Source organism: Aquila chrysaetos, chromosome 9 (genome assembly GCF_900496995.4).
Source record: "Aquila chrysaetos chrysaetos chromosome 9, bAquChr1.4, whole genome shotgun sequence".
Lineage (NCBI taxonomy): Eukaryota > Metazoa > Chordata > Aves > Accipitriformes > Accipitridae > Aquila > Aquila chrysaetos.
In genome coordinates, this window is record NC_044012.1 from 33,087,987 (window position 1) to 33,108,555 (window position 20,569).

The 20,569-nt window shown below is 43.5% G+C and overlaps 1 protein-coding gene across 1 annotated transcript in view; it reads left to right on the top strand.

The window, feature by feature from the left end:
• The first annotated feature begins 4,773 nt into the window (after positions 1–4,773).
• Positions 4,774–20,569, top strand: part of AACS (acetoacetyl-CoA synthetase) — a 44,131-nt gene continuing 28,335 nt past the window's right edge. Inside the window, exons 1-4 of the mRNA XM_030025563.2 lie at positions 4,774–5,020; positions 8,344–8,447; positions 12,990–13,110; positions 16,101–16,214. Coding sequence (XP_029881423.1) covers positions 4,903–5,020; positions 8,344–8,447; positions 12,990–13,110; positions 16,101–16,214 — 457 coding nt within the window. The 5' untranslated portion in view covers positions 4,774–4,902. The remainder of the gene's footprint in view (positions 5,021–8,343; positions 8,448–12,989; positions 13,111–16,100; positions 16,215–20,569) is intronic.

Below are 20,569 nucleotides of genomic sequence, written 5' to 3' on the forward strand. Positions count from 1 at the left end.
GGTGGTCTTGAAATTGCTGATATGTTATTACCTGTGTATATTCTGAAATCTATCTCATACTCTTCCAAAAAGGGGCTGCTAATTGATGACAGGTATTTTTGAGGTTCTTACGAGGTTTTTTGTTATCTGCCCTCAGTGTCATGCTGTGCCTAGACTCCCAGCACACAGTAAAGTGTCCGCTTTGGGGCATATCTTGCATGTAAAGAACCTTGCAGTACCAAAATATGACAGTAATGTAATTAACTGTCATGAGTGTTGTTTTCTGTGCCAGTTATAATTCTTCGATTTGCTTCCATTTGGCATGGCCTTTTCTGGGTCCCCTTGTGCTGCTTCTGGTCCGATGGGTCTTGTTTCTGCGAATTTGGGGACGTTCTTATTTCTCTACGCAAGTTTACATTGTGGGATCCCCTCAAAATCACTTCAGCAAAGTGCTTGTTGTTTCTTTCCATCCATTCTCAGAGGCCTATTTTAGTGGCTGCCTTTGGAAGCCTGCGCTCAGGGTTGTCCTTCATATGCGGTGAGGATAATTTGGGAATCTTCCCTGGTATTTAATTGATTTCCTGACCTGTCTCAATGAGCCCGTTTCAGGTACATTCATCTCTCCAATTCCACAGCTCTTATGAAATTACACAGTATTTCACCCTTCTCGTTTAAATAAATGAAATCATGTCTGCTCAAAGAATACATTGCATCATGGCATGAAATACTGATCTCAACCACATTGAACTTTTTAATTAGGACAACTGTGAGGTTTCCAGAAAGGTCCTCTGATGGGGGTCTTACTGCACAGAAGAAGCATAAGTGTACTTCTCTGTTTCCTGATCTGTACCAGAAACTGCGTAAGATGTCTTACTCAGATATAGGGATTTGACAACAGTCTGAACAGTGTTTAGAATAAATTGGGGTCTTCTAGGTGTCAAAGTTTTAGCAGATCATAGGGTTCTCTTCTAAAATAATTTTGATGCTGAAAAAAATGGCATAGCCTTAAAGAAAGACAACCGGTGTTACTGTGGACCAGTCCTTAACCTCACTGACCTTTATTTTTCTGTCTTTACTTAATCTCACAGCCTCAACTTGTCACAGCTGATGGCTTTATGACCTTTTGTCATTTTAGCCCTTTTCTCTTTATGTTTTGCTGCTAGCTCTGTGAGGCTTTTCTTGCAATGTGTCACTGCTGCTTTTCTTTTTCTTTTTCTCTTTCTCTTTTCCTTTTCCTTTTCTTTCTTCTTCCCTTTCTGCAAATGCTTTTGATTTTGATTCTGGTTACTTGTCCTCCTGACACCATGTAGAGATTGCAGAGGTCATGGATGTCAAATAAGCCAGAAGTTTCTTATTCTTATACAGACTCGTAACCAGCTGGTTGCCACTCTGAATATAGGATTCTTTTAAAACTTTCCAAAATCTTTAGATTTCCTAATCCAGGTGTTGGATCAATGGATCATGGTCAGGCCTCAGCATACTGCACAGATTGCCGTGAGGTATGGTTACGAAACCTTTATCTTACAGGTCCATGCATTTCATCACTCATTTTAATTTCAAGCTGACTGCAGATTAGTTACCTCATACACCACAAATGATGTAGTGCCATCATCATCGTTATTACTGCTAATCGGTTCTGAAGCATCTTTTGACGGGCCTCTAATCTAATCTAAAGCAGAAAACATGATTTAATTTTTAACCTATTATTACTATTAGTAGGTATAAAGCACGGCTTAAAAAGATTTGAAAATGGTCAATCCCAGTTAATCGTATTCAGGCTATTTTCCTCCAGGTATCCTAATCTAGTCTCCAAACTATGGTTAGTAGTCACTGCAGTCCTGTTAATGCCCATTTTCTCAGTAAAGGCTTGTTTAATTTTCCTTCTTTCTCTTCCCACTTTTCCAAAGTCACTTTTGAAAGAAGGAAAAACCAGCTTGGATAAGGCAAACTGGAATGAGGGCAAGGCACACGGAAGCATACCTCACTCCAAGTAAGGATGCAATAGTGAAACTGCTGTTAATAAATGAGCTCTGTCAGGCTTTCCTAAAAGCCCAAGTTTTATTACCGAATTCCCAGTGCACCCCTTCCTCCTTGAACAGTAAGTGGGTCAGTACATTTTAAACTACGCCTTTTTCAGCTCAGCGAGAGGATTTTTGGGTCCCTTCTCAGGCGATTTGGCTACGCATTTTCTTTTTAGATGCACAGGCCGCTTTGGGTGGAGGAAGGCTGCTGGTTTGCTGCTGCTTTTTTAGCTTAAAACGGGCAATACCGGCATCGCCGACGTGCCGCTCCGGTCTCGCCTCAGCGCTGAGGGGAATCACGGAGGGACCCCACCCCCTCCTGCCGGGCAGGATGAGAGCTCTCCTCCGATTGGGCACACCTCCTCCTCTTCCGATCGCTCATTGGTCGACAGAGAAGAGGGTTTGAGAAACCTCTGCGCCAATTGGTTCTTCGTGGTGTCAGCTCTTCCCTCGTCAGCCTAGCCGTGAGGAGAGCGGGCTCTGGGCTGATGTGGGGCCAGGCGCGTGGCAGCCAATCAGGCGCGCCGGCGTCGCTGCCGCCGTGCGCCGCGCGGGATCCGTCCGCAGCGTGGGGCCGCCCGGTCCCACGCCGCCTGAGGGGCGGTGGCGGCTGGCGGCCTCCTGGGCGCGGGGACGGCGGGAAGCGTCGGGTCAGTGACTCCCTCGGGGCAGGGATGGGGGGCGGGGGGCGGCCTCAGAGTCCGGCTGGATGAAACAAAAGTGAGGTAAAAATAGGAAATGACAGGTTTGCTTCCAGTACTCGCGGGGAGCGCATAACACCGGCAGTGACAGGTTCACCAGGTATTTGCATCAGGTGTAATTCTCGGAGAACTGTAGAAAACCTGACCAGTAGCTCACCTTTACACCCCAACGCGGGACAGACTGTAAATCAGTTGGGGGTAGACAGATGCAGAGGGCTAGGGCTGCCCTGGAGATCCCTCGCAGAGGGCTGTGGTGCGGGTGGGACGCAATACCCTTGTAAAACCTGACCCTGACAGCTGCACCCCAAGACTTTGTGTCCCAAGCCAGTATGTATCTGCGCTGGTTAACACTCTGTTAGCACAATAAATGTCTTCACAACCCGAAGGGCAAAACCCAAAAGTTATCTCTTCCATGGGCATGCAGAGATGGAGTTTCTAGATAGTTTTTCTCCACCACAGGCTGTGGCTCCCAAGCCCAGCTGAAAGGGTGAAACAGCCGGGGCCCGTTCACCGGAGCACGCGTCCTTGTGTCCCTCCTGTACCTCGGGGCCTTGGCAGGGTGACTGTGCCGCGGGTTTCACACCTCCGCTGACCTCTCCGAGTGCCGCTGCCAAGGCGAGGGAGGAGCATAAAATCAGATAATGTGTCCTGATTCCAGCCCCAGCCTCTCCAGGTCCGCTAGGGTCTGGAGAGAGGTACTTAAAAATACACTGTATGTAAGGTCTTTCTTGAGGTGAATAAAAACTGCAGGATTATTCAAATCATGTTGCCATGGCCTGCAAATCTAATAAAGTAGTTGTAGTCCAGTAGCACAAAAATCTAAATGAAATTTATAGCAAGTATACTACTATCTACTACATGTATTTTACTTTTACATTTACACTGTATGCCTGTACAATTCACCATCAAATTTGTATTTTTCGAGGCTTCTACGAATTAGAAGGGAAATCATGACCCCAAAAGTAACAGTTACATAAGCAGCATACATACACAGTGCCTTGCGCGTTGTTACCAAGTACTTCGTTACCACCGCTTCTTGGCTGAAGTCGGCCGTTGCGACATAGCGATCGTCAGTAAGGGGAAGACCTCACATTTTGGACGGAGAGAGGCGATCGAGTTTAATCCAAGGTGCAAGATAACGTAGGCAGAGAGCGTTACAAAAGCGTAACTGGGATAGCGAGGCTATGGAGAAATGTGTTTCTTGCCTCATTATTGGGTCAAAGACATTTGTCAGCGGGGACTTCTTCAGACCTCTCTCTCTCGGCGGTAATTTTGCAGAGGTGCCTTGAGAAGCGCGAAGCGACAGCTCCTCCCCGGTGCCGACACGGCGTTCGATGACCTTTAGCGGTGGCGGGGACCCAAGCGGCGGGTCTCCGCTCTCCGGAGCGCCCGGCGGGGCGGCCCGTCGGCCGTGCCCTGACCGGCCTCCGCGGGCGGCAGATGGCCCCGACGCCGCAGGGCCCGCACGACACACGCCGCCGCGGGCGCACGGGCGGGATCTGCCGTTTAATCCTGTCACAACCCGGTGGTTAAACAAAGTCCCGCCGCGGGGTTTCTGTCAGGGTGGAGACCGCTGGGTCGGGGCTGCCCCGGGGACGGGGGGAGAGGAGGCGGGGACGGGACGCGGTCACTTGCCGGGAGGGACCCCGGGGGGGGGGGGGGGGGTCGCTGCCGCCTGAGGTGAGGGACCGCCGAGACCCCCGTCAGGGAGCGGCCCGGCCCTGTCGCCGTGAGGGGCCTCGCCGCCGTCCCCGGCTCGGCCGTGCCGTGGCCGGGCGCCAGCCGCGCCTGCCGCCCATTCATTCCGCACCGATCGCGCCTCCTCCCCCCGCCTCTCCTGAGGGAGCCGGAGGGGGATGACCCCCCTTCCCCCGCCGCCCCCGCTCTCCGGGCCGGGGACCGCTGGGGCGGTGGCGGAGCTGCGCCTCGGCGCCCCGCCGTGCTCGGCGCCCCCTCGGCGGGCGGGGGCGGGGCGCAGCGCCCCGCACTCTTTTCTCTCCGGCGGAAGGTTACGGAGGGAGGCGGCTCGTGAGGGATGGGAGGGGCTCGGCGGCCCTTAAAGTGTGCGCCCGGAGGAGGGGCCCCGCAGTCAGGGCTGAGGGGCGGCGGTAACCTGGTGCGGCGTTGGCGCCTCCGCGGGAGGGACGGTTGCTCGCTCGCTCCGCTCGTTTGCTGCTGCCGCTGCTGCTGCCGCCGCCGCCATGTCCCGGGAGCCCGAGATCATGGAGTCGCAGGTGATGTGGGAGCCTGACACGAAGCGCAACACCCACATGGACCGGTTCCGCGCCGCCGTGGCCAGCAGCTGCGGGCTCCGCCTGGGTGAGCGGCGGGCGGGGGCGGGCGGGCAGCGCCCGGGCGGGGAGGCCCTCTGGCTTTGCTCGGGGCCGTGCTCGGGCTGGGGGGGCCGGCGGGGCTCGGCTTCCCCGGGGCTGGCCTTACCGCGGGTCCGCGGCAGGGCTGCGGGCCGTCCGTCTGTCCCTACCCCAGAGAAGGGGGGCAAGGTGCCCGTGGGGTGCCTGGACACCCCCCCGCACCCCGGAGGCAGGAGGGGGCAAGGTGGTCCAGGCTGCGAGTGGGATGCTCTGCTTGTGCCTCATGCAGAGGCCTCCGGTGCAGCATCTGGCTTAGAGCGAGGGTGCGTGCTGATGGGAAATGCAAACAGCCTTATCTGTTACCGGTGCTGCTGCTGGCTGTCAGCCCAGGCAGCGTCGGCACTGGTACCTGCTGTGTGCTCCTGTCTGCTCGTGTGTGTGTAGCTGAGGTCCTGCTTGCAGGGATTTCCTGGGGCCAGTAGCAATACTGAAGGGACTTAATGTTTTAAGGGGATGTGGGAAGGAGGGATCACTGCCATCATGGCTGTGAGGTTAAGGTAAGCCTTAATATGGTGCTTTAACAACATACGTGTGTGAGGTTTGAGTGAAGGCTGTGCTTGCATCCTCATCCTTGTTTGTGAAGAGTATGTCTGTAATTTCTAAGTATGCTGGGACGTGAAAGGTGATGTATAATTTGGTTCAGTGATGGACGCTAAGGTTTTTTGCTGTGCGTCTGCCCAAGCTCTTGAACTTCAAGCTCTGATTTGTGCTTGTTTAGAAATACCTATATAGCTGTGAATAGGTATGCAGTGCTTTGACTTGAAAACAACCTATCAACTTTGAATTTAGCCCTGCTTTGAGTAAGGGGTTGGACCTCTAGAGGTGTTTTTCAACCCAGATTGTTCTGTTTCTTCAATGACTGCTAACTGCAGGTGCTGTCTCCAGGGTATCCGGAGTCAGTGGTGCTGGGTGTGTGAGCTGATTCACATCTTGAACCCGTTGGGCTTAAGTGCATGTGGGGGTCAAACTCTCCAGTTCTTACTAGCTTGTTTTATGCTGCCTGTTCTCCCTAAGTATTTGGGGGCCAGGTTGCTTGTGTAGTTTTCCTGTAATAATTTGTCTGATGGGGGATGGAGGGAATAGTTTTGGCAAATAGCCTGACAAGTTTGCCTGTCCAGTATAAATGTGTCTGTGGTACAAGCAGAGACATTCTGGAGTAGTAGCAATATATCTAGTGCTTTTAGCAGTTCATGTCTGGAAAACAATTGTGTACCTTGATTGGGAACTTGCTATGTAGGCAGGCAGGTCACTATTTTGACTGCTGGGGGATTTCCCATTTGAACACAAACCTATAGTGTCTAACTCTCCTGCTGCTTAGGAAGCAAGTTACTAAAGGATTTTAGCTAACTCCTGGGTAGAAATGTCATCTAACTGGTACTCATATGATCAAGATGGAATGCAGTTCCAGATGGGCTGCCCGTGTTTATGGCTGTAACAACTAGAACTCTTTTCACCCCATTTTGAAGTGGCTATCTGCATCCAAAGTGGATTCCTGCGCATATATAGAAACCTTTGTCAACTTCCATTAGCTCTGAACTGATGTTCATTGGTCTGTGTGCTATTCAGCATCTAAGAATGGATTCTTTATGTAACATCAAGATGTGGACTGACTGAGGAGAGCTAAGGGCAATATAACCCTTTAAACAGCATGGCTCTGCCCCACCCTGAAAATGTAGTAACAAGGTGCAATATTTAACTGCTGAATACCAGGCCTGTGCCCTGAAGGGCTTGCATGCTAAAGCTCATTTGGGGACAAACTGTATAGACAAGACAGAATAAACTCTTCATATTGTAAAAAAACAAATCAGTGTGATTTGTAGCTTTTTGCATTTATCAAATGATTCAGAGCATGCTGTACAACTGGTTTTTGAAGGAGGAGATGGAAGCTTGAACTTTCTTTTGGTAAAATCTTATCCCCACACCAGCTGATGTGCAGTGTTTGGAATAGTGAAGAGTGACTTGGGTGGAGTGTAAAAAAGGGTATGTGGGAGGCTGAGGTTGATGCAGTATGTAGGCAAAAGCTAGGTTATGGAGAAGAGTCCTTGCCTTTGCTTCTACTATGTCAGTAATACCTAGGGAGTAATCTCACAATGATGGAAAAGACTGAGTGGAATAAGATGTGGAAGGGACAGACTGGGCAGGGAAACGGCTGTAGTGATCAAGTGTGAGTAACAGTGTAGTGATGGTTTTGAATGTTTTTTCTCTTGTAAAGCTGGAGGATGTCCTCCTTGTAGGAAGAGGTTGCAAAGATAACTTCTGAAGCAATCAGCTGGATAACAGGATGACAAACCAAAGATAATTGGAGAAAATGACTTCAGGTGCTTTAGCTGAAAGCATCAAATAGGGAACACAGTTGGCAGAGCAGAAAACTGTTACTGCTGTCACTGATGGCAGATATTCATATTTAATGTGGCTGTTGGCACAGCTTCAGACAGCATGGACATGACTTGGGAATGTCCCTTTCAAGCTGATGATGAGGAATCGGCTTCAGTTGTACCTAGAACTGCTGTACAGACTGAGTTTCAGTATTTAGTTTGAATTGTGGGGTTTTGGTATGCATTCCTCGGGTAACTTCACCTGTCTTGTAGTCATGTAAGACTTAAACTGCTCATTTCCATGTTCTTGATGCCAGGTCATGGTTTTAGTATCTGCCTAGTAAACATCTTGTTTTACCGCATTCATGCTGTTTTAGCATGAAAAGGTAAGCTGCAATCTGTCAGACCCCTTGTTTATTGAGGAATAATGCATGCTTCCTTTAACAGTGCTGTTGATATTAGTTAGATAACGAGTGCATCTAATCTCCATTTTATCATGCTATTGGAGGTCTTTGGTCCCAGACTAGAACCATACAGCAAATGTCTTTTGTCAGGAAGAATTGTTTATCTTTTGCTGTATGAAAGCATCATGTTGATGATATGATAGGGAGTGGAAGTGTCAGCAAGCAGGACTCCATCCTGCTGTCTAATCTTCAGTTTCACTGGTGGGGGAAGGGGGGTAAATGTTGCATGGAGTTATTAAAGGCTCCTATCTCTGTGGTGGCAAATGGCTTGTAACACAGTCAGGTGAAATGATGCCATCTGTTCAGGTAGACTATTTCTGTTGATGCCATAGTCGCTTGCCTTGAGCAGAAGTGATCTATCCTGTGTGATCGGTTTTATCTTGCTGGTTTTTTTAGCCACAAATTTTCTTTATCTGGGATATCCCTTATTGTAGTTTGCCTAAATTCCTGTAATTCTCCACATAACACTAACAGATATCTATTACTTCTAGCCAACTACGATGACTTATACCAGTGGTCGGTGGAATCCTTCTCAGACTTCTGGGCAGAGTTCTGGAAGTACAGTAACATCATATGTTCTCGCCTATATGATGAGGTAAGTGTTTATCTTAAACAGTCAAGTGCCACACAATAGGGAGGTAAACCAGTTTTACAGTCAATCTTTTGACCTGTTCCTGGAACCTTTGCAAGTGATACAAAGAATCTGTCAAGTGTATAGTCCTGAATTTGCTTGTGGTGGATGGTGGTGTTCTGTTGCTGGTACACTTTAGGACAGTGACAATCCTAGAGTTCTGTTGCCCTAAACAATTCTGCTGTAGTGTCCTTGTGGTCGTGTGCTCTCAAATACCTTGGCAGTCCTGGCTGCTTGTGAGGAGTGTACCAATATACTGCCTTCTGCTTTAGGATTATGCTGGTAGACTATTGTCTTGATTTTATAAATGCTGGCATGCAGTCAAGTTCATGTTTATGTTCCCTGAGTCAGCTTACCTGATAAGCACACCTGTTTCACTCCAGTTTTGTAGAACTGGTTACGGAAGTCTCTGCAATCAGATGTAGGCTTGAAATATCTCAGGGAATTGTAGTGGTTGAACACAATCACAAGTGGAATACTAGACCATGCCACAGTGTTGCTTTGAGATAAAGGTGACTTCCTCTTGCAAATGGAGGACAAGCCATTTGGAGCCCTTGTACAGTCCTGGCATAGGATATAAAAACCAGCCTGCAGTTTTCCATCTGAGGAAGATGATGGTCTAATTCCTTCAAAAGCCTGATGCAGAAGAACCTTTCTGGGACTTAGCAGAGAGGGGACTGGACTTGTACCTTGATCCCTGGAAGCCTTCTGTTCCAAGAACACTCAAGAGTACTGGCAGTTCTGCAGAGGGAACTGGTAAGTTTCTTCTGCCTCTTCCAGTCTTACAAATTTTTGTATTGCATGGTATGATAGATCAAGTGGTTCCTCCTGCCATGAAACTGCATGCTTAGGTGTCTTAATGTGACCCTTTAGAAGAGTGAATTTCGCAAGAATGTAAGAACTAGCCTGCTTTTTGAAGTATGTAGTCTGAAGACTGTAAACACTTAATCTTTTATTTTTTTTCTGTAGATGGTAGTTCAAAATCTGGCCAGATTGTATTTGGGATACTGTCTATTTTCTTGACATAATCTGTGCTGCTAGCAAGGCTACTTTTCTAAATTTCCATAGGAATGCAAGTTGTCCTGAGCAAGCAGTTCAGAGGAGCTATTTTGCACCCTTGTATCTGTACTGAGCAAGCTGGACAGTAACTCTTCTTGTTCTCTTGCCTTGCAGGATTTGCACTTCTGGAAGTCTCCTCCAGACACCATCAATGGCTGGTGAACTGGAAGGGAGATGGAAGCATGCAATGGTGGCCTAAAAATGGATGTTTCTTGAGGATGAGAAGCAAGAAGATGGGGATGTCTAGGAAGGCTTTAACTAGACCACTCGAGAGCTTCTAGGCCCCTGCATGCCTATTCTGCAAGGGTCTTGCTGTGATGTGAGATCTTAAAACAGGAGAGGCAGAGTCAGCTGGTAGACAAGTACTGCAGAAGAGGATACTTGACTCACTTTTCCTGGATATTGCTGTTTGCCTCAGTGTCAGCATAGTGTCAGCTGCAAGGCTTGATTCCAGCTTTGCTGAGTCTCAAAGCTGACTTGCTGTTAGTCCTTACCATTGGTCTGTTTCTGTTGCTTGTCAGGAGGAAAGGCTGATCACAGTATCTGAGCTGTTCTGTGGTAGTTAAAGAGCTGAAAAGTTTGATCTGAAGTGTCTTACAACTTGATCCCTGCTGCTTGTTGGAAGTAAGCATTATGCTTCAAGGAAAAATAAAATTTTTCATGAACCAGAGTTGACTCCTTTGTTCCTAGCCAGTGGAACAGTTTCTACTTCCACAGGTCATTCTAAAAAAAAAAAAAAACCAAACCCAATAAAACATTGTGTATGTATGATACAGGCAGCCAGTGTTTGATTTAAACTTAGTAAAGGTTTTAAGTATTTGATGTAGACATGCTCATGTCACTCTATAGCAATTGATATCCATGTCACTTCTGAAAAGAACAAAGGTACTTCCAGTGTACAAAGCTATCCTGGCATGGCAGCACTGGCATTATGTCAAGTTACAAGTAGCTGTTGGTTTTAAATGAGGAATATAGTCTAAACTTATCTCTTTTTGCTACAAGAAGCACCTGACAGCTGTTCCTGTGGAGGGGCTGCTTTGAGCATTCTGATAGTATCTGCTCTCTGGCTTTGCATGAGGCATGCTGTTTTGCTCTTCAGGTCATACAGAGCATCATGTGTACCATAGTAAGGCAAGGATTATCTGTCTCATGGTAATGGTGAGATTCATTCTCAAAGGTACAGTCTCTGCTTAGGATAAGTAGAATCTCTGGGGCATGATAATGCATGGTTGTAGCACAAATAGCAAACCACTTCAAGGAGGGGGAAAATGCAGTAGGGGTGTGGACAGAGGATATTGCTAATGTGATGCTTATTTGTAGTTGCTGAGGCTTGGGAAGTAGTCACTGATTAGCTGCTATGAAGAACAATGGTAGAACAGGAGCTGGTGGCATGGGAGTACAGCTGATACTTGGCATGTTCACCTAACCACTCAAATTGGCCTTGTATGCCTTAATGCTGCTGTGAGTAGGAGTAAAGCCTTACTCATTTGATGAGGATGGCAGTCAGCACTATAGATTGCTCTTCCTTCCCTTACCTCTAGCCTTGCTAAGCGTTTGTTAGGACTGTATGAAACAAAAGGCTTGTTGCAAAGCTCTGCATTTTTATAGACTTGCTGGAACTGGGATCTTCCACTAAATAATTAGCAGACCTGGAGTTTCTGTTGCTTGCTGAGAACTTACCTCTAAGGGAGAGATCAGGTTGTTACATCACAAAGTACCACTACGAAAGAGATTGGGCTTAACTAGGAGTCATAGGTCTTACCTGAGTAGAAAATAACGGAGCATCGAGTATGCGAGTCCAGCACCTTATGGTAGTGGAGCTCTTTGAAAGGATGTTCCACTTCAGGAAAAAACAGGGTTAAATTAGATCTTGTCCTGGAAAATGCTGAAAATGTTCTGCTTACTCTTCAAGCTAAGGAAGTCAGTAACGAGTCAGTTTTAAGAGTGGCTTCTAATTACCACAGTAATATTTGTTGGTATACAAAAAAATATTTCTGCAGCCTGAGTTGATAAACTCTAAATGTTGTAGCGCAGTTCTAGCTAATTGTTACAAGCAAAGAAATCTATTTGAGTTTAGAAAATTCATTTGAAATAAAGTAATACAGTAGAGCACTTCACATGAGCTTTAACTTCTCTTATAAAAATTAATTTTAGGATTGCCTCCAGTAATACATACACTGCACATCTCAAAGCACAAAAATACTAGGTTTTCTGGAGTGGGAGGTATTTTGAGTTCTGTCTGGCTTTCAGAAGAGCCTTTTACTTGGTCTGAAAGCATGCTGTTTCTGTAATGCATGTGTAGTCCATAAGGGAGAACCTGAGGGTATAAACTGAAGCTTTCAAAAGCACAACTATAAAATAAAGTTTCAATTTGAAGATTATAAAATGCATGTGCTGCTGGGCAGCTGAATCTCTAAAAGAGTGGGGCATTTTGCCAGGAGTTTACATACTTTTGTGGCTAATGCTAAGGGGCTCTTTACCTACCACTGTTATTAAAGTATAGTCTTAACTGTGACTTATCATGGGCTAATTTAATATTTTGAGGCTTAATTAGTTCAAGGTGAAGGGAAGTTGTTTCAGCTGAACATATTTTTGTGACTTCTTTTCATTACATTTTTCAATTCTTTGCATGTTGTAGTCCTAAATGGGGAATTGCTTAATATGGGTTTATTAGGTGGTTGGACCCTCTTTTTAGAAAATGGCAAATCAAGGATGGTAGAAATGTGCACTGGCACAGTTTGTAACACAGTATTTGTTAGTTGTAGAGGTTAGTAGCAGTACTTTGCATTCTGGATGAAGCTTTGGATTGCTTGAATGTTTACTGCAACTTAATTGTAAAAAATGGAGAATTGGAATAAAAAGCTTGAACTTTAGTTACATTTGACTATACCATTCACTTATTTATCCTAGGGTTAATTTGAATTACCATTGTCTAAGTTCCTGATGTTGGTCTCTGTACCTTGTGACTCATGCTGGGGAAGAATGGGTACTCGCCTTCCTACGCTTTGGTTTTTGTAACGGGGAGGCTTGAGTGTATGGCCTGGTAGAGAGCTACAATATGCTGTAGCTCAGTCCCTGTTTGGGATCTTCCCAGAGGCAAAACCCCAGCGTGCACTGTGGTTTGTGTGTAGCTTGTGGTCTGGGTACAGTCATAGTGGTTTGCTTCACTTGTATTTGAGGCTGGTCCGAAGGTAGAACTGTCAGCAAGGAACTTTTTCCAGTTTTGTTGTAATGTCTTTGCTTGTGACAGTTAACAAATAATTAATCTTTCCAGGCCTGTAATTATAGGATTTAGTGTCTGTTTGCTATCTGTAAGGCAGGAGAAATGATTGTTGCCTACTAGAGTGTATAAAGAGCTTGGAATTGATTAGCTGATTTCTGTATGATGCTCTGAAAAAGAAATTATATTACAGTTTTCAAGGAATGTATTATTATTTTTTTTTCCAGGTGGTTGATACATCTAAAAGTATTGCAGATGTCCCAGAATGGTTTAAAGGTAGCCGTCTGAACTATGCAGAAAATCTTCTGAAGCACAAGGACAATGACAAGATTGCACTGTATGCAGCAAGTAAGAAAGAATTAATGGCTTGTATTTATTTATAGTTCATAGGACTAGGCCTTATAAAACAGCTCTGCTTTTTATGAAACCTTGAAATAAACTGTCTTAGATGAGGAGTAAAGAGGAAAATAAAGTCAGTAACTCTGTAGAGTCTGTGATACAGCTCTACAAAAAACAGCAAAACATGCTCTGGGAATATAGATAGTTCTGAAAAGTTCTTGGCAAACTACATGAAGCTTTCTTAGAATGTGCTTAACTGCATTAAAGTAGTGGAGATCACGTTGTGTTTAGGCTCACTCAGTATTTGAGCTATTACTTCACATTTGTTATAAACGCTTGCCTAATGCTTGCCTTCAGGAAGTATTTTGGCATATTTGCTTGATATTGCCCTTCCCACCCTCTTCCTATGCCTCTTATCTTAGGAATACTAAAAGAACTACATGGGGCGTAGGTAGGAATTAACTCTGCTTTTGATAATACAGAAAGGAAGGACAGTTATGTGCTTGGAAGACTTGGAATTTCACTTTTCTGGAAGACTAAAGCTCAGTCTTAATTTTTTTGTTACACAGGACAAGATTTAAGTCTAGTGAAATCTGGGTATGCTCATAATGAGGATGGTAATGTTAAGACAAAGTCCTTTCCCTATATCTGCTGACTTTGGTAACTTTAAAAATTTATTCTAATCGCTGTTAGATGCGATTAGCTTCTGTGCAGGGGTATGAGTGCTTCCCTAGGGAGTTATATTTGGAGCTTCCCTTTTGCTGGACCTAATCCTTATGATAAGATAGACCAAGTGGTGATGCTTCTTAATAGATTAACAATAAACAATGCAGTCTTACAGCTCGTTAGCAGAGAAAATTATGCAGAACTATGGATTGATTGTGTAGATGTTAAGAGTCTTAGTTTCTGATTTCTGATGTGTGGAGATCAGTTTTTGAATTACCTATGTATTACTGTTATTCTGATAGCTGTTTAAAAACAATGTGAGACAACAGAATAGTCTTTTGTAAGCTTACTGGTGAAGAAGGAAATACTTCTCAGTTGCATTTTACTGCTTAAAGGTAGTGAAATAAACCTCTCTGATCTCATATATATAATCAACTACCAGTTCAGAGAGAATGGGAAAATCTATGGCCCAGTTCTGGTGTAATAAGAATTGATCTGGTGAAGTCTGATAGAAATGAGGCTTGTAACAGAAAGTTGGCTTCAAAGTGATGAACTCATCGCTTTCAAATTTTGAGATCATTAGAAAAGCTTCTTATATATTATTTAATAGAGAAAAAAATCAATGTAATTAAGTACATCTTGTGCAACAGCTAAAAGCCAAACACCTATTAGTAAGTCAACTCTAAATGTATGTAGAATTGATGCGATTGATTTGTTAATGTTAGAAGCTAAACATGGAACTTGAGAAAAAGTGGAGTTGAACTGAAAGTATTTAAATTGAAGGAATTATCAACTTAGTGAATTATTTGGTTTGACATGTGATTACATTGTCCCTGTAGATCTTGTTTCTTGTTAGGAAGTCCTGGGGTGTACCAGAGACTTACTGTTTTGTGTTGCATAATCACAGGTGATGATACCAAAAGGAGCAAAATTCTTTCCTAGTTGAATACTGTTATCAGTGCTGGAGTGAACACACTTCTCTGCAGTGTACAGACTTCCACCTGTGTTTCTTTTCATGACCTTCTGCTGTATTTAATCTTCTTAAGATCTCTTAAGTCAGAGTATTTTTTGTTAACCCTTTGCTGCTAGGTCAGAGTGGTGTTCTGCGAACCTGTCAGGTGCGTGTATTCACTAGGGATGATTCTGTGGGAGCAATGTAGGTGTAATAGAGCACAGGAATGTAAATGTAACTTTCCTAAACTATTTCACTTGTCACTGGCTCCCACTGTGAATCTCTTGTTTGTGACTCCCTTCTCCTGGGGGCTTTAATAATGGAGCAAGATCAGAGTCCCATTTCCTGTTGTTCTATGGGAACACAGAACCTGTTGTCAGTCCCTGCTCAGCTTATGAACTACATGTTACATTGACTTCTGTGCTGTTTCCCATCATAACCTGCTCAGTTGCTCTGTGCAAGTCCAAATTTACTGGGGTGGAAGTTTAAGAAGGCAAAAGAGTAAAAAACACTGTTCCCTGCTTAAGGAAACCAGACTGATGGTAGTTCTGCAATGACCCGCTGTAACAGGGCATGCAGTACATTTTTGTTGTGACATCCTTGGCATATGTGTTTTCATAAGAAGTGCTGGATACTGGAAACAGGACAGGCCAAGTGGTTTGCAGGAGTCACATTGAGGAAGTGCAGGAAGGACCTTTAAGATGACAAACTTTGCCTTTCATAACATTTAGATTCGTTTATTTTGTTTCACGAGTGATTTAGTAACAGCTTACCTGACAGTACAAAAATGAAAACACCCTGCAGGTCTTTTCAGAGATGCATGGAGTCCAGTTTAGTTTATTTGCTTTGTGGTATGCTGGCAAACACAGATGTTTAAAAAGCATATTGAAAGTCAGACCTTAGGAACTATATGTGCATGATTTTCTGGTCAACAGTGACTTGGTGTAATAAAACCTAAAGTTGGCACCTTGATGCTGTTTCCTAGACCTAATGGGAAAACTGAGCAAAAAGGGAAAATGAGGTTGTTCTTTCCACCTTAGAAAGCAGCCTTGGTGAGTGCAATCTATTTATCATGAAAGCTCTTTGAGGACACACCTTTCTCCAGTGAATAGTTTGCATTTTTGCAGATGTATGTTCTGTCTTTGAAAATGTCCTGGTGCCTACTGATTGAATATTACTGATTACTGCTTGATTCCCATTAAAGAGAAAGGCTTGGTACAGCATAACAGGAACCTGAAAAACAAAAATTATAATTATTAGTGGAAACTCTTCTCCTAAAATTGCTTTGTATTTTTTCTTCCAGCATTAGTTGTTTGTACTAGTCTCTGCTTATGTTGCAATGCATAACTTCTGACTGGTTGTTTTAATTGTCTTTCCTCAGAGGAAGGCAAAGAAGAAATCTTGAAAATTACTTTTGAAGAGCTGAGACAAGCTGTAGCTTTGTATGCTGCAGCCATGAGGAAGATGGGAATAAAAGTAGGAGACAGAGTTGTGGGTGAGTAACTTTTTTCTTTTTTTAAAGGACAGGAGTTGAAATTTTCTTGAAATATGCAAGTGACTAGTCAGGGTTACAGAAACATGAATATGAAATACTATTTCACAGAAACATTCTAAAGAAAAGGCTCTTAGGCTGCTATGTTTACATTTGTATGAAATACACTTCTAGAGAGAAGGAACCTGGATTAGCCTGCAAGTTCTCTAGCACTGGAGGGGGAAGGAAAATACCTCATTCATAGCTTCACTAAGGTCTGCTTCATAAGCACTCCATGGAAACGGAAGTGATGGAGACTTTACATGTAGCTGAGCCTTGATTCACAAGGTCTGGCAGATTCACACGGGGGAAATCTTGGAAATTATGCTCCCAGGTTGGTTTTTCTAGTGCCAGCTGGCAGTTACTGACCCTGCAGCCCCAGGTAATACGGTACACTGTGAATTGCAGTTCTTGAGGAATGGACTTGTACTACCTTCTGCCACCAGTGCTTCTGGGAGTAGTGTCTTCTAGAATGGTGGTAGTGAACAGCTGGTGCACAGTAACTTTTCAAGTCATATCAATGCAGAGCTTAGTAGTTAGAAGCCTGTGATCCTTTCAGTAACTCACAAAATTTTCTGGAGTAGTATTTTCTGTCATAAGACTGTCATGTGGATTTTTCTATATAAACAGTTTTTTGTCTTGTGAACAGCTTGTATAGTATACAGTCCAGGCATAGAAAGGAGTTACTCAAGCTGGTCTCAGTCCATTTATTTCTAAATTGCAGGTTTTATCTTCCAGCTGAGTCACTTCATCTCTGTGCTTCATGTGCTCTGTAACATACTCTCTTCAGTTTTGTCAGTATGGTCAAAACTGCAATATCCTTGAAGCTTCTTCACTTACCTGGTAGTTCTGTTGATGTGCATATCCATCTTACTACTGGAATCACATGTTCTTTGAGCAATACTTGGCCATTATCCTAAGTATGTGTAAATTCTTATATGATGCAAACCCAAAGTGATGAAACTGGTTTGTTTTCTGCATGTTACAAACCAGAACTTGAACCCATGTCTTCAAAAACAGAAGGGTATGCCTTATTATTTGTATTAAACCCACAAATATGACCTGCAAATGTAAAATATACTCAAGAGGGCTCATACTTCATGCATATGGTATGAGTATTCTATGGGACTGGTAACTGAACATTTAATTATCACAGCTGGTGGCTTGGTTTTTTACGCAGAATTAGAGCTAAATCCTTAATTGGGTATGAACTGTCCAGTAAAGTCAGGAAGGTTTGTCTGAATGAAGACTTAAGATGCTGTAATTTTGTTGCCGTTTTCAATCTTAACACTGTCACATTAATATCTGACAACTTGTTGAGGAGGAAGTCTCTGTCTGAAACCAAACTAATGAATAGGAAAACTTACACTCTACAAAGTCTGAGTATTTAGAACTTAAGTGTGGTGTTTCTTACTACGTGTCCTCTGATGTGTACATCAAATGGTAAAAGTGGGTTGTGTGTATTTTAAAAAGTTGCCCCAAAGACATTGGTAAAACAGTATGTAATTATGCATATAACTGGAAACTTGGACATTATGAAACCAAAGTCCTGATCAGGTTTTTGTTGACCCCTTTAATGCTTTCTGTAAATGTTGTTTGTCATTGTGAAGAACACCGAATGCACTCTCTTTTGACTTTTGCAGTGAAATTTCTCCTGATGTGTACAAAACAAATTCAAATGCTCTGTTTTGTAGACCGCTTGTGTGGATTTAATACACTATTCCTTATTGTTTTATAAGTAAGTAAAAAAAGTCGTAACAGGGCTCAGAACAGTTCTCCCATATGTATTGCTGGTTATGCTAAGCTGAAGGATTGGATCTCATGCGTAAGTGGCAAAAAGGGTGCTCTGTACCAGTTTCAGATCCTGTAATATGATGAAATACGTTGTGGGAAAGTGATGGACAATGCAGAAGAGTAATTACTGGATATGTTTTCATATTTTGTGTGAATGAAAACTGTGTGTGAACACACTACAATGGGGGAGCACAGTAGCTGTAAACTTGTGAGTAGCAACAGCTGTAGCTTTGGTGTGTTCCTGTGAGTAGGAACCTGCTGTTCTTTGCTGCTGTCCTAATTCTCAGGTTAAAGTCCATTTCTTAGACTTTACATGTTGGTGTTTGATGCTAAAAGAGAGGGTTTTAATCTCTGGGAAGAAAATACTCCTCACTAAGGTAACAGATATAATACTAATGTTTAAGTATGACCAGGTGCAGTCACATTTAAAGGTAACATTGATTCTGAATTATGATTAAAGAATTTTATCAACATTGTTTTGTGTTCTAAGGTGTGAATTGAAGTCCTGTTCACAGCCTGGTTATCACTGCTAGAATTCTTCTAATCAAAACCAGTTACAAATACTACGTTTGGGAAAATAAGACAACATATGATGCTGTCATTTTGTGCTCATCTTGTGAGCAGTTCTTAGTAAGGTATACTATGCAGGGGGAATGTGCTCTGTAGCTGGAGAAAACATGCTATTGAAATATAGCTGTAGTCAGTGGTGCTAATAATTAAGATCATAATGCTATTATTGTAATTTTAATAATAGTTCCTTTTAGTTAATGACTGTATTTTGCTTAGCACAACTGGAGACTGGCTGACTCTTGAATCTCGTTTGTTGTTTTGGCAGCTGGCTTACCTCTTATTTCAATTAGAAAGTGTAGTTGATACTTTAAAAAATAAGATTGTATGAATAAAATAGTATATTTAGATACTGCTTATTTTTATTTATACAGGTTTTTTACATGCTTGCAGAAGGTAGCAATTCCAAGTTTCTGTTGAAAATTCATCGTTAATGTCAGGGCTTCCTTCCACAGAAAGGGTAGGATTTTAACCATGCATTTTGTCCTGTTCTTGGGGGAGAAAATGTGCGTGTTGACTCCAGTGGGAAGTGTGGAAAGATTATTAGTGATTTCAAGAGGAGGCATAAATTGCAGTCTCTGGCTGTCTGGTGGTGTAACTGTTATTAAAACAACCAAACAAAAAACCCAACCACACCCAACATTGATAATACAATGAAAAACAGTATTTGGATCCCAGCTCCTTAAATCTCTGGAGTTAGGCTCCCACCATTGGAGTAAGCTGTAGCTTTGTTTTTTCCCTTGGCCTTTTTGTGCATTTCCTGAGCAAAAGTTTCCTGTCTGGCACTTCCACAGCAGAGACCTTTCTGCCCAGCTGCTGTAGGTACCAAGTATCGGTGCTGGGCCCCTTGAGCATTTAAATAGCTTAAGCATGTCTTTATGAGCAGTTATAGCTTATTTGTGGAAGCAGGCTTGCATTGTGCTTAGAGCCCTTACAAAGGCCTTTACTTTTGATAACAGAAAAGATTAATCATTCTAGGCAACCTCTTTGTTTCCTTAAAATCACAGTATGTTTTTGGGCTCAGGTAGAGCTTTTTAAATTATCCAGAGTCTTCACGTCCTTTTTTTCCTTCTGGGCAATTTCTCACATTCTACTTTTTTCCACCCTGCCCTCTTACCCTGGCTGGTGAGAGACTTTTCCTTGTAATGTTCAGTCAGATGAACCCGTATCAGCTCCCATCAGTTGAGCTGTTGCGCAGTTCCCCCTCCTTCCCTTCCCCTGGTGCCCCCAGTCCTAGACTCCTGACTCTGACAGATTGCTTTGCCTTGGGCAGCAGCCCATATCTAGGGAGAGCTTCCCTGTCGAAAGAAATCTGATGGGCTTTTTAACAGCAATCCAACTATTTAGAGATTACATATGTATTTTTTTTTTAATTGGGTCTCAACTTCTTTTGTATGTTTCTCTTCTATGCCAGAGGATATTGGCAGTCCTCAGAAGAGCTAAACTAATGTCACAGTCGGAGGTTGAGGTTGTGGGCTTTTCTCCAAATTCCGGATTGAAATGGGGGAGAGATGTTAAGTGTGGGTGGGAAAGTTTGAGTCATACACCCACTTGTGGTATCAAGGATCAGGCTCTCCAAAGCTTGCCAAAATCTACTGGAACCTAATTTGTTCCAAAAATTATAGCAAGTGGCAGAAGGAAGGGTGATTCTTCATGTGGTTTATAGCAGTAATACAGGGCATGCTTTTACTGCTTCTGAAAAATCAGGTTTTAAATAGAAGGGAGATAATTTATTAATTTTATTATAGTTGCCTAACACCTAGTCAGCCTGCCAGGTTCTGGTGCCCTTTGTTGCCACTTTCTTTTAAAATCACTTTAAAATCTTGATCTGTTAGAATTATGTACAAGACCATTAACATTGCTTTCTTCTGAATTTCATCTCCATGCTTTACTGCCTCTAAGACAAGACTACTTTAACTTTTCATTATACTTAACATATCCCCTAGTTTGTTCAATAC